Here is a 13,032-nt window from a genome sequence, read left to right as displayed (position 1 = left end):
ATAAAATTAAAAAATAAAACAGAACAACTGATGCAATCAAAATATGATATAACTTAAATATTTGATCACATTCTTCTATTTTTCCTGGCTATAAAGCAAGATATGCTTTCATCGACTATCCAGAATCATTTCGCTTTCTGCTTATCTACCTTAGGTCAGAGGTTTGAAAGTTTAGGTAATGGGGAAGAGACCTATAATAGACAGGCCAAGCTTCAGAACACTGTCCTTTGCCCACACACCGTGCCAGAAAGCCTTGTCCACAGCCTCACTGTTGGCAAAATCTGGGTTTAACCCTCACAATGACTCCCTCTCACCTTGCCCCCAACTAATTGGACCAGGGTCGGCACCATTTGATGTCAAGCTATTAAGCCTATAGGCCACTTGGTGACACATGGCAGAGCTTAGCCCAGGAAAATGAGGGAACCAAATAAAATTCCCACATTTGAGAATATGAATGGAGAAACTTAGGGAGCCACAGGCAGTGAGCAGTAGTCATGTGCAAGGCGCAGTTCTGAGGGAGCAGAAACTATTCACGAGCAGAGAGAGCCCATCAATGAAGAGACCTTGCTTGGTCACAGGAATGGAGAAGGCATCCAGTTCTCAAGTGTGCTTTAAGCCTCCTTTTTTAGTTGCAGGAGCAGTTCAGGCTACATGTGTTTGTTTTTTTTAAATAAAAAATAAGTCTACAGCCATGCCACCCTGAACATGCCCAATCTCCTCTGATCTCGGAAACTAAGCAGGGTCAGCCTGGTTAGTACTTGGATGGGAGACCACCTAGGAATACCAGGTGCTGTAGGCATTAAAAATAAATAAATAAAATTTTAAAAATAAAAAACACCTTTTATTTCAGGAGGGTAGGGAAGTGAGGATCATTAATCCTCAAATCCCAAAGAGACTTAAATAGAACTGCAGTGGATCACAGAGTCAGCACTAGCCTACTGCAGAGGTTGAAAAGTGTTGAATTGGGGTCTTGAATATGGTTATCGGTCCAGCTGTAACTAACTAACCGTATGGCTTTGAATAAGCCATTTCATCTTTGAGCTTCACCTATAAAATTATAATAAAGTTTATGGTTTTTTTTCTTTTTATGAGGGCCAGATTAGCTAACATAGGTGAAAGTTGTTCAAAAGCTGTAATGTCACCATCATTGTGACTGCAGAACCCTCACCCAGCTGAGGTTACTCAAAGAGGAAAGAGGCCAACTGAGGAGTTATTATAGAATTGCCATATAGAGAGACTGATGCAAACTTCAGAAGCAGTAACAGAGTTGGTGAGCTGTGGGAAAACCCTATTGGCTGAGAGAGACCGTCCACTGTTGAGGGTCACAATTCAGAGAGGGAACCTAGTTCTGAAAAGGGCACTGGGCAGCCTGCCAAAGTGAGGCAAAGCTGAGCATAGCCGAAGTGCACAGAGGTAAAGTGTGGTGTTTCCACACTCTGGTGTAGGAGTGCACTGGGGATCTCTGCCACACCTGCCCATGGACTGAGTTCTAGTAAACAGAGGTCAGTCTAAGGGGCAGGAAAACTGGGCTTTGGCCCTAGATCTTTAATCAGTTTGTGAGATGTTGGGCAAAGCATCTACCCCTTCCTTGGCTCTCTTGCCTGCAAAATAGGGTAATATCTACTGGGGGGGGGGCCTTATATTTGCACAATACTTTGCAAAATAGGGTGAGCAACATCTACTGTAAGGAGGGGGAAAAAAACTTTATATTGGCACAATAGTTAGATGCTACAAAGTGTTATCATAAACTTGATTTTTTTTTTTTATTTTTAATCTTTTCATTTATGGAAGTTGGTAACTATCTAGATACAGAATGAAAGAACTTCATCAATACTGAGTATCAGGCTGATAGTCGACCCACGAGAAGACAGCTGGATTCTCCATCCAACCCTCAAAGAAAAAAAAAAAAAAAAAAAAAAGGCACAAAATCACGTCTCTATGGTTGTTCCTGTGGCGGATACAAGGATATACTCTTTCCTTTTGCGGAACTCTATGATCTGAGGACGCACTGACCCCGGAAGCAATCCTGAAAAACCGGTACAGCAAAATGGCGGTGCGAGCGGCCATTCGGTCCGTGTGCGGGCTCCTGTGGCAGGTACCGGGAGACTGGGGAAGGAAGGCGGGCCGACGAGGGCAGTTGCCACCAAGTTTGGCTGTCAGCTGTCGTTCTGCGCGACAGGAGCCTTCTGCTATAGTATTTTGCACCTCGGCTCGTTTGCTGGAAAGTGGCAAGAAAGGGACTGGTTTTATGTCGAATTATTTCATAAAATAAAACGTAAATTAATGAGTTAGGGCAAAGACAGGAACGGGAAGAATCATAGAATGCCAGAGCTGAAAAAGAAGTTGAACATCATATGTTCTGCATCCCTCCTTTCACATTAGCAAAATAAACCGAAGCTCAGAGAAGACGGAAAGCTTGCCTCGCGAAAATTACGGGCTGACCTGGCGCGAGAGCTTAGATATTTTCCACGGAACTAAATAGAGATAACTTCGTATCCAAGGGCTCTGGGATTTAGATGAGAGGCACGGAAGACAGAGGAGCAATTCGACTATCCATTGCGCGGTTTTTTGGAGAAGCAAAATCTTAAGTCGGGGTTCTCAACTTTTTCGGCCTCGTCACCGCTTTACAATCTAAACATGGTCGAGGACTCCAAAGAACTTTTTTTGTCGGGTTTTAGCTGTCGATGTTTAGCTTATTAAAAAATAAAACTGAGAATCTTAAAAAGGCTAATTCACTTAAAATAACACTAATAAACTCATTACGTGTTAACATAATTAACATTTTTGTGGAAAATAAGTTTTCCAAAATAAATTTAGTGAGAAGAGTGGCAGTGTTTTCCGTTTTCTGCGAACCTCCTGTGTCTGACTTAATAGACAGCTGGATTCTCTTCTCTGCTTTTGTATTCAATCTGTTATTATAGCTGTCACACATCGTGCAACCTCTGGAAAGCTTCACTGTATATTTGTAAGAGAATGAGAATGGAAACGTTGCAAATAACCCCTCAGTACTCCAAGGTCCCTTTAAATGTTTCAGCCCAGCCTTCTTCACCCCCAGAGGTTCTCGGACCACACTTTTAGAACCACTGTTTTTAAGTAAAATGGTGTTAGAGGTTGAAATTTTAAACTACTAAGACTCACTTACCCAGACACCCTTTACCCGTCAAAAAAATAAATAAACGGTTGATTTGTGGATGTAACAGCATTTTGAGATTCATACTGGAAGAATGTGTTTAGCGAGTGTCTTATTATTTAGACCCGTGGTCCTTTTGCACAACTGGATTGTTGGGGTCATTGGCATAAATGCAGGGAGAGAGCTTTCTCTGTGATTGTGTATAGAGAATGGCACTTACCTCTTCCTGCCTTGTGTTGTGCCTGATCTCCTTCTTTTTGTTTACCCCTCGATCCAAGGAGAAAAGAAAAGTTTCAATTTGCCTCCATCTTGAGAGGAAAGACAGTAAGCTAAACATAGGCCTTTTAAACATACTTAGGTGACCCTCAGTTGTTTTAATTAAGCTTTATTTGTGCTAAATTGTTATTCTCATCTTCAAAGTATTGTTAAGGATCCTCCTCCTCCAGTTATGCTTTTAAATCTCAGGAAAGTTATAGAAAAGCAAATGGCAAATTATGTACAGCACCATAGGTTTCTTACAATTAGAAGTTTTGATCCACTAGGGGGAGCTGACAGTAAAGAATTGGAAAAGCTAGATTATTGCAGTATGAGCCGCAGTATGTGGTATAAGATGGTTTAAGTTTTAGTGTATATTTCGATTTATATATAAGCTAGTTATCCCAGCCAAGGCAAGAAATACATATGCTGGGGAAGATACATGAAAATTTCAAAAGAAGGGTACTTTAGAATTCTTGTTCCAGCTCTTAATAAGTTATGATACTTTTTTATTACTCAAAAATATTCAGGCAAAATAAGTATTGAAGAACATTTACTATGTAAAAATTAATGGGAAAATTAAGCTACATTTTTCTTTGATGTCCAAATATTTATAGCTGTTATTTTAATGTCAGTTGGTTTCTTTTTAAAAAAGTTCTCTCTTAAGCTTTAAAATATATAGATTCTCTAGTATTTTTGTCCTTTTTGATCATCAACTCTATCATTGTCCTCTTTTTATTAGTTACCCCAACATCTGAAATAATGAGATAGCCCTTTAGTTGAAGCACTGTACATTTTTTTCATTTTTTATTATTTTATATTAGTTTCAGATATAGAGTACAATGGTTAGGCATTTATATAATTTATAAAGTGATCCCCCAATTACTGTAGCACCTAGCTGACACTGCACATAGCCATTATAATAAGCATTGTACATCTTTTGAATTTTAATGGAAACTGAATGGTTTGGGGATTGACTTTAATTCTGACATGTTTCCTTTTTTTTTAAGGGTTCAAGGAATTTTTCTGCAAACAGTTCTAAGAGCAGTATAGCTAAAAATGATGGTTTTCTTCTGTAAGTATGTAATTGAATATGCTAAATTCAAAAAGAAAATGGGCTCTTCTGCTATTTTACTTAGGTTTCTCTTTTTTTCCCCACACACAGCAGTACCAGTATGAAGTGGGTACAGTTTTCAAACCTACACGTCGATGTCCCCAAGGATTTGACCAAACCTACGGTATGTACTCCCTATTTCTTGGCACAAGGAGCTGCATTTGCAATAAATTTTCTTCATTATTTCATTTGGGGTCGTTCCCCAAATACTTCACGACTAAAAAAACATTTTGTTCTGGAATACTGGCAAATAGTGTGCCTGAGTAAGATATTTGCTAATATCCCTGGGTGCTCATGTTCTCTTCAGGGTGTCAAGGTAAGTTCTAAGGAAATAAATTATTTAACTCACATAACTGTGGGAACGAGCAGTCTTTTGCTTTTAACTCAACATGATGTGAAAAGTTGTCATGATTAATGATGCAGACTACTTGATATGTTCTAGAAAAAATTTTTTTTATAGCCGTCAAGTCTTTGTTTTCATTTTAAGACATTGAGCCTGGTCCTGGACAGTGCTTTTATTGTTCATAGTGAGAAAGAACATTAGCACAAGTAAAGAAAAGCAGAAGTAGCTCTGTAACCTTGTTTCATTAAAGTAAAAGCCATGATTCCATCAACTCAGTTTTTGTGTTATATGTATAATTTTAAAAAATCCTTACAAATTCTATATCTTTCCAGTTCTAACCTTTAAAAATAACTCCCTTTAATAGTTTGGTGTAAATCTTTCTAGACATTGGTCAGCACATAATCATTGTATCTATGCACATGCACACCAGAATAAAATTGTGTTATACATAATGTACTACTGTTTCATTTTCTTTGCTTAGTAAATACTGGATGTATTTTCATGACAATACATATACACCCTGGGTCTGCCACTAAGATACCTACATGGGACAGGCCTGTAAGGAAAAGTGACAGGATTGGAGCAATAGCAGGCTGTGCCCTTGATAAATGAGACAACTGCTACTTACTCTAGCCACACGCTAAACTAAAATTCACATTTTTACATGGTATCTCCTAATTTTTAATATTTGTGACATATTCAAAATATCTTTAAAACCTTATAGAAACTAATCAGGACACATCTAAGGGCTATATTCCCCTTTTCTTTGTCCTCCTGCTTATGAGGTAGGATATCATTATATTATGTTTTTCTTACAACCTTATTTAGGGTAATTGAGAGTGAATGTCTAGCTTCCTGGTTAGTAAGTAGATCTACTTTCAGGGGCAAAGTAATTAACCCTGAATCATTGAATTAATAATATAAATTACTGATTTAATGGATGAATGAAGTGAAGGTAATTCACCTCTTGGAAGAAAGTCAGATGTCAAATCCATTATTTCTAAGATTTTAACTATTAGGGTGGAAGCGGTAGACATACGTACAGTCAGTGTCAGAACATTTTAATTAGATATGAGTAATTTTTCTATTAATGGCACACATGAATAAAACCTAATAAAAAAGAATATGAATAGCGGTTGTTCACCTTTCTATAACAATGTTTTATCATTTATAAACACTTGAATCTGTTTTTTCTTTGTTCCCTAAAGAAATCCTGTGAGCTGTAGCATCAGTATTCTGTTTTACGTATGAGAAAACTAAAGTGCGATGAGATTATATGACTTGCCTGTTGTCATTCAGCTAGAAGTAGCAGAGTTTAAGTCTCAATCCAGGTCTTCTAACCAGCTATTTTTGTTAACAGACCCAAAAATCCTTGCCCAATGTGCATTTGGGCTCAATAACTATTAAGGTAGAAGATTCCATTAGTGATTTTATAGGTTACCTTGAAAGTCTTTTGATTTAAAATGTATTTTAATAGATTCAAAGGGTTATTGTACAGATCTGAATGTGATAGTATCTAAATACTTAAGCTAAACATGTTAAGATATTACTTAGCATTTTTTCCCCCATTTATTATTAAACTGAAGTTTCTCAATTGAAGGTAATATGTTAAATTTTCTGGTTGTGCACACATACTAAAAGGAATGGAAAAATGGAAAAAGATATTTCATGATAGACTTCAAGGATATTGTGCTGAGTGGAGTAAGTCAGAGAAAGACAGATGCCATATGATATTATATACATGTGGAATCTAAAGAACAAAATAAACAAACAAAAAACGGGTAGATACAGAGAACATTTTGAGGGTTACCAGACGGGAGATGGGGGTTGGAGGGATAAGTGAAAAGAGGGAAGGGATTGAGTACAAAATGGTAGTTACAGTCTGTGGCCATGCTGCCGAGAACAAGCCCGATCCCATCTGATCTTGGAAGCTAAACAGGGTCGGGCCTTTTTAGTACTTGGATGGGAGACCACCTAGGAAGACCAGGTGCTGTAGGCATAAAAAAATTTAAAAAGTAAGGGATTGTAAGCTGACAAGATCCTTGCAATCTGTGAGGTCAACCAAAGGTTGCCTCGCCTAAAAAAAAAATGGTAGTTACAAAATAGTCATGGAGATGCAAAGGATAGCATAAAGAATATAGTCAATAACGTAATAACTATGTATGGTGTCAGATAGGTACTAGGTTTATTGGGGTGATCACTTCGTGAGATATATAGATGTCTAATTACTGTATACACCTGAAACTATATAATATTGTTATCAAATATAATTGAAACATAAAAAATATTATTTAAAATAATGATCAGCGTAGAGGTGAGGAGAAATCCCAGGGCAAGCACTCTCCCCCAGGTGTAAAGAATCACCAATGTGCCTGTCATGGGCCGAATTTGCCTTCCCAAAATTCATGTGTTAAAGTTATTCTAACCCCTAGGGCCTCAGAATATGACTATATTTGGAGATATGGTCTTTAAAGAAGTAAGTTTAAATAAGGTCATAAGAGTGGGCACTAATCCAGTATGACTGGTGTCCTCATAAGAAGAGGAAATCTGGACACACAAAAGGTTAGAACCATGTGAGGACAAAGGAAGAAGATGGCCACGTATAAACAGAGAGGCCTCAGAAGAAACCAACCGGCTAACACCTTTATCTCAGACTTTTTCAGCCTCCAGGACTTTGAGAAAAATAAATTTCTGTTATTTAAGGAAAAAAAGAAAAATTCTAGTTGTGAATGTTGGAACCATGACTAAACTTTTCTTTTTGATATTAAAATTGTAGATAACCATTTCGGATCAACCAGACACGTTATATAAGCGCCTGTCAGTTTTAGTAAAAGGCCATGATAAGGCTGTATTGGACAGTTACGAATATTTTGCCGTGCTTGCTGCTAAAGAACTTGGTATCTCTATTAAAGTGTAAGTATGATCTTTCTTAATCTGACCAGTCAGCTGCTATAACATGAGCTATCAGGAAAATGATGCTGATCCTAGCTAGGTTTGACTCTTAAAATGGGGTAGAACTCAGGATATGTAGAGTGCAGGTTTGTCATATTCTAAGCAGGATTATCCCTTACTGTCTACTAGAATGTGTAGATACTAGAATGAGTGAACCAGGAAAATGAAGACAATTCTTTCTCTATGAATTGCATAGACAGGAGACCTAAGAAGCCTCGTGTCTGGACTCTCCATGGTGCAGGGAGGCAGATTAGGTGAATGAGCAATCTTTTTAGATTCTTCAGTCCTTTAGATATTTGGATATATCTTTGGCTAATATAGTCATCGTTTCAAAACTGCTCTAAGAAATAGTAGTCAACCAGTAATTTCATTCCTGAACAAGATGAGCTTTATATGGGCCTGAGGTCACTGTAGGGTCAACCATAACTACCTCCTTTTTCTTGTCACCTGCTCTTTCTGATGTAGAACAAGGCCCATTTGGGGCTTTGCCAGTCTTGTCTTTTAACAAAACAGAAGGAACCTAGGTTTCCCTTAACAAGACTATAGTCTTGTGATTATAGATTTATCTGTACATTTTCCTACATAGAAGTAAAACACACAGCAGACACCAATTACATCTATGTCCAACACACTGGTGCTACTTTCACAGGCATATTTGGTCAGTAAGGGACTTCAGGGCTGTAAAAGTGGGAGGTGTGTGTGCACATGCACATGCTTGTATGCCAAAGCTCAATTTTGGGTCTGTGGGAAGTGTTTGTGTTGCTGTCTAAAGTGTTTATTTTGGCCTGAGCTTTATGACAGCAGCTTTTATAGCATAAATGACAGTCATGACAAATGGAAGTCTATAAATGATAGTTAATGCCTGTAATTGAATATGAGCCTGACCTATAAAATTGTGGAATCATCCTTTAATATCAGTGACTAAGATTTTAACATCACTTAGTTTAAGTATATTATTTTGCTCATTAATTTTCAGACACGAACCTCCAAGAAAAATAGAGCGATTTACTCTTCTCAAATCTGTGCATATTTTCAAGAAGCACCGAGTTCAGTATGAAATGAGAACACTTTACAGATGTTTGGAAGTAAGTTTATTTTCAGACATTTTCAAAATGCCCAAATTTCATACTAGAATATCATAACTTTGTTTTAACATTGACTGGGTTGACATCCTTTCGGTCAGCCTGTGTATGCCTAATAGTTGTAGAGAAGATAGATGTCTTTTTGTGTTTATGGAGGCATCAGATAGGAAAATCAAACTCAAAACCATCCTTTAGAATAGTTCATATTTAACTCAGTATTGCAGATTATGTTGACTAGTTTTTATACGATAAAATACCATTGGAATACTTTTGCTTTCATTTCAAAAATTTAAAATTTTCACACAGTTCTAATCTTTTCACATGCTAACTGGATTTCCCATGTTTATATGATGGGCACATTAAGGTTTCCCTTGCCTGTTACTCATTTGTGCCTTCACTAGGATCAACAGCCTTGTGGTTAAAGAAAACGTGGATTCTGGAGTCAGAAAACCAGGTCCAAATTCTGGTACTTCCCAGCTACGTGTCCTGTGCCTCAATTCTTTCATCTATAGAATGGGAATAATAATGATACCTCTCTTATAAGGTTAGAGTGAGGATTAAATAAGATATTTATCTAAAGCACCAAGAATATTTCCATCACATAGTAATGACTGATAAATATTATTAAAACAAGTACTTGTGTATCTTTTATGTTGGAAGCACTGTGCTAAACTTTGAGGGTACAAATATAATTTAAAAAATAGTCTCACTCTTAAATGGAAAAACCCAGAATTTTATCCACCCATTTCCCACAGAAACTTAAAGTTTGTTTTAACAGCACAGCATGAACCAATGTTATGTTTAAAATTTTAGTTAGAACATCTAACTGGAAGTACAGCAGATGTCTACTTGGAATACATTCAGCGAAACTTGCCTGAAGGAGTTGCCATGGAAGTTACAAAGGTATGTCTTTAATTTCTACCTCTGTTAGGGAGAGATCTGTGTTGGGTTCGCAACCTTCTACAGAGCTTCCCACGTGTAATCTGAAACCACTCCTAGATGCTCAAGGCAAAGAGAGACTGAAGAGGCAGACCACTCCAGAATGGTAAGCGGTAGGTTTAATAAGCAAGGGAACTTACAGGTTTGTCTTGTGTAGCTGCAAGATGACTAGATTTCTGTACCCACCTGCCTCATCTTAAAAGTTTATATTGAGGCCTTAACTGGGGTCAGTCATGTATCCAGTCCAGATAGTCTCAACACATTTGTATCTCAAGGCCGTATCCTTGGAGCAGCTTCTGGAAGCAGGGAATGCAAGCATAACACATCCCAGAACACAGGAGAGGAATAAGGAATTTCCGATTGCCTGGGTCTGGCTCGCAGGTTAAACCAGCAGTCATGTCTTTTTGATGTCCTTCCCTAACAATCTATATTGTGATACACTGCAGTCTGGTCCCGGCCCACTGAGTGGAGAGGAGGGCCTGTGGCGAACCTGGAGGCAGAATTGCCACAGTGGTTGGGGTCTCCACCTCCCTGTGCTTTGATGGCAGGTCAACAGAATCCTGCCACTGCAACCTCCCTGAGCAACCTCTGAAGTCTCCCTCTCCCTTAGTAGCTGTCTAGACATGGGGACTACATTAGGTGGCAGGCAGTCCCAGGACATCATTGAGGACCAAGCAGATTACATATGTGAGCATTTTATATACCATCAAGTTTTCTTCTCTGTTTCAAAACCCTACAAAAAGATGAAAAGAGTAAAAGAAAGAGTCAGGAGGATTTAAGGGAACAAGAATGATAAATCCAACTTGTGACCAAAGAGTTCAGTTAAGTCCATGGTATACTATAGTTCTGTTTTTCTCTTTTTAGACAAAATTAGAACGGTTACCAGAACACATCAAGAAGCCAATCTGGGAAACAGTGCCAGAAGAAAAAGAAGGCAGCAAGTCATAAAGTCTCAGGGAGACCACCTCTGCCAGCTTTTGAAATAAGAGTGGGCCAGCCATGCACAGTGAAATGGAGAACGCTTCCAGTTGAGACAGTTTTCAGTTCATCCACATGCTGTGTTGAGTCCACAAGCCTGATCAATTGAAAGCAGGGGATGGAACGTTAATGATACAATGGACTATAATGAAAGAACCACTTTATTCTTTATCCATATGTCATCATTTCAGCTGATTTTAACAAATGTGAGTTAACCATTTTGACTGCTATACATCAAGAGTAAATTTGTATTTTGTTATTCTGCTATTGTTTATTTGATTATACAGATTTTAATTTATAGCATTCATCTGAAAGTAAATGTTTGAAATATTCCTCACATACTTTTTTCTTTTGAGGTTCCTAGAAGGAACCTTCAGTTAATTTGAATAACACTGAGCAATTAAAGTTTTCAGTATTTACCTTAGAGCAGGCTGGTATTTACTCATTGGGAGTTATAACCTCCAAATTTACCTCATTTAAGCATTACATTCTTGAAAATGGATATACTTTTGCAGATCAGGCACACTTGCGGCATGCACTGAACTTTTTTTGTAGCCCAAATCCTTACAAGGCTGCCTTAAAGGGTCACTAATGGAATGTGAGCTCTCAAGAAATTACCACCTATATCATTTCACTCATCCTGTGATTCGTTCATTCAGCAGGCTTTTATTTTGTGTGCCCAGCACCATAGTAAATACCAAAAACTGAATAGATACAATGGCTTTTGAAAACTGCAAAGCACAGAAAATATTTTCCTTATTAAATTCCTCACTGATACGAAGTCCTCTTTGTTTTGGTTAATGGTAACCCTTTTATTTGGAGATGTCTACTTTTCCATGAAATTAAATAGTAGTTAAAGCTTTGAAAGAAGCAAGACTGCAATGGGCTGAAACTGTTGATGTATCAGCCCCAAGGGAGTGATTCGTTACCTTTTTACAGCAGAATCAGGTCTGTGTCCTTTGTGGTTTCCTTCACATCTCTGGAGTAGTTATGACTTCTCAGTCCCACCCTCCGCCATTTAAACCGAAATTCCTCTTCTCTTCCTGACCTGCTATCAAGTGTTGGTGTTTGAATGCATACTGCCTGTGTGTCAGACTCACATTACCATCATTAACATGAAAAGAATTACAGCCTTGTGCCCCATGACCTCGTTCTGTTCGCAGCTCTGCTATGACTGTCATTCACAAATGCCTAAAGTGTGCTTATCTTAGAAGTCTCAAGATTAAGAATTAGTCAATAAAACAAGAGGGATATAATGGTAATTATATCTAGCAAAGCGGCAATTTGTGACCCATTTTACTTTAAAAGAAATAATTTTTAAAAAATAAATGGAGCTTTGTTGTGTTTTTTTTTATAGACAGTACTAATCACTATACTATAATAGGATGATTTATGCATACTCAGCTCCAGTGACTCTACCCGTAAGCTCCTTAAAAAGGTGTGCATCCACTTCCAGTTCTTTTCAGACTAAATTAGCCTGAAAGCAGATTACTGAGTTTAGTATATGAAATTATATATTCATATCTTGTTTTAAGATAAATATGCAAATAAACTACACACATGACAAAAACTAGTGATATATCTTTTGACAAAAATATTTGGCATATTTGAAGCCAACTATTGGCATAAACAAGGTATTTTCTTTATCCTGATAGTCTGAGAGAGTTTTGGGGGGGAGGTTCCCCAAGTAAAATGCATATTCTAAAAATTATAATCAATGCCCAGTCTCACTTTCTGTCCATGGTGGGGTTGGGGGGTGTTGAGAGAAAAGGGGACCTGATGGCAGAATGTACGAGATGTAGGAAGTAAGATTTTTTTTTTTATTGAGACGTAGCTCTGAGTTCATTGTTGCTTTTTCTGGTCTGAAGTATATTTTTTCATATTAAATAAAATAATATGGTCTGTTTAAAATCATTGATAGGACTCTACAGATTAAATTTGTTCAGTGTGCAGTTTCAGTGCTTTCAAAGAGAATTACTTATATGTTCCTTTGGCCATTTAGACATGCCACAGTAAATATATAAAGCAATTGTTTTAAACAAATAGTCTGATTTCCTAACATTTCTATTAGTCAGCTACTAGTCCTCCTTTCCTACATTATATCATTAAACTAGTTTTACTACAACACTAATGAGTAGCAAAGTACAGAAAACATGGACTTGGGAGTCAAGACAGTCATGAGTCAGATAAGAGTTCAAACACACCAACTGCAGTAAATTTGGGCAAGGTATTGAGCTCT

At 37.6% G+C, this 13,032-nt stretch overlaps 1 protein-coding gene and 2 pseudogenes across 2 annotated transcripts; all 3 read left to right on the top strand.

Moving 5' to 3' along the window:
• Window positions 1-681: 681 nt before the first annotated feature.
• On the top strand, window positions 682-799 carry LOC118606725 (annotated as a pseudogene).
• A 1,211-nt stretch (window positions 800-2,010) lies between these two features.
• MRPS10 (mitochondrial ribosomal protein S10) lies at window positions 2,011-12,707 on the top strand. Of its 2 annotated transcripts, none has more exons than XM_036218039.1 (7): window positions 2,011-2,095; window positions 4,396-4,460; window positions 4,554-4,623; window positions 7,619-7,755; window positions 8,771-8,879; window positions 9,690-9,779; window positions 10,680-12,707. In XM_036218039.1, the coding sequence occupies exons 1-7, from the start codon at window positions 2,048-2,050 to the stop codon at window positions 10,761-10,763; spliced, it is 603 nt and encodes a 200-aa protein (XP_036073932.1). In that variant the 5' UTR covers window positions 2,011-2,047; the 3' UTR covers window positions 10,764-12,707. The 2 variants fall into 2 exon arrangements, with proteins under 2 accessions (XP_036073932.1, XP_015984230.1); XM_016128744.2 differs by having other exon boundaries at window positions 4,551-4,623.
• On the top strand, window positions 6,723-6,841 carry LOC118604900 (annotated as a pseudogene).
• Window positions 12,708-13,032: the final 325 nt, after the last annotated feature.

Source organism: Rousettus aegyptiacus, unplaced genomic scaffold (assembly GCF_014176215.1).
Source record: "Rousettus aegyptiacus isolate mRouAeg1 unplaced genomic scaffold, mRouAeg1.p scaffold_m13_p_1, whole genome shotgun sequence".
NCBI classification, from domain to species: Eukaryota; Metazoa; Chordata; class Mammalia; order Chiroptera; family Pteropodidae; genus Rousettus; species Rousettus aegyptiacus.
Note: the sequence above shows the minus strand (reverse complement) of the source record. Positions and strands in the feature narration are given on the sequence as shown.

What these genes read in the sequence shown, in the direction of transcription:
- MRPS10 (XM_016128744.2), top strand. Translation starts at nt 2,048, where the DNA reads ATGGCGGTGCGAGCGGCCATTCGGTCCGTGTGCGGGCTCCTGTGGCAG. An exon ending in AAAAATGATGGTTTTCTTCT is followed by an intron (nt 4,461 to 4,550) that starts GTAAGTATGTAA and finishes CCCCACACACAG; the next exon opens with CAGTACCAGTATGAAGTGGG. An exon ending in TTGCCATGGAAGTTACAAAG is followed by an intron (nt 9,780 to 10,679) that starts GTATGTCTTTAA and finishes TTCTCTTTTTAG; the next exon opens with ACAAAATTAGAACGGTTACC.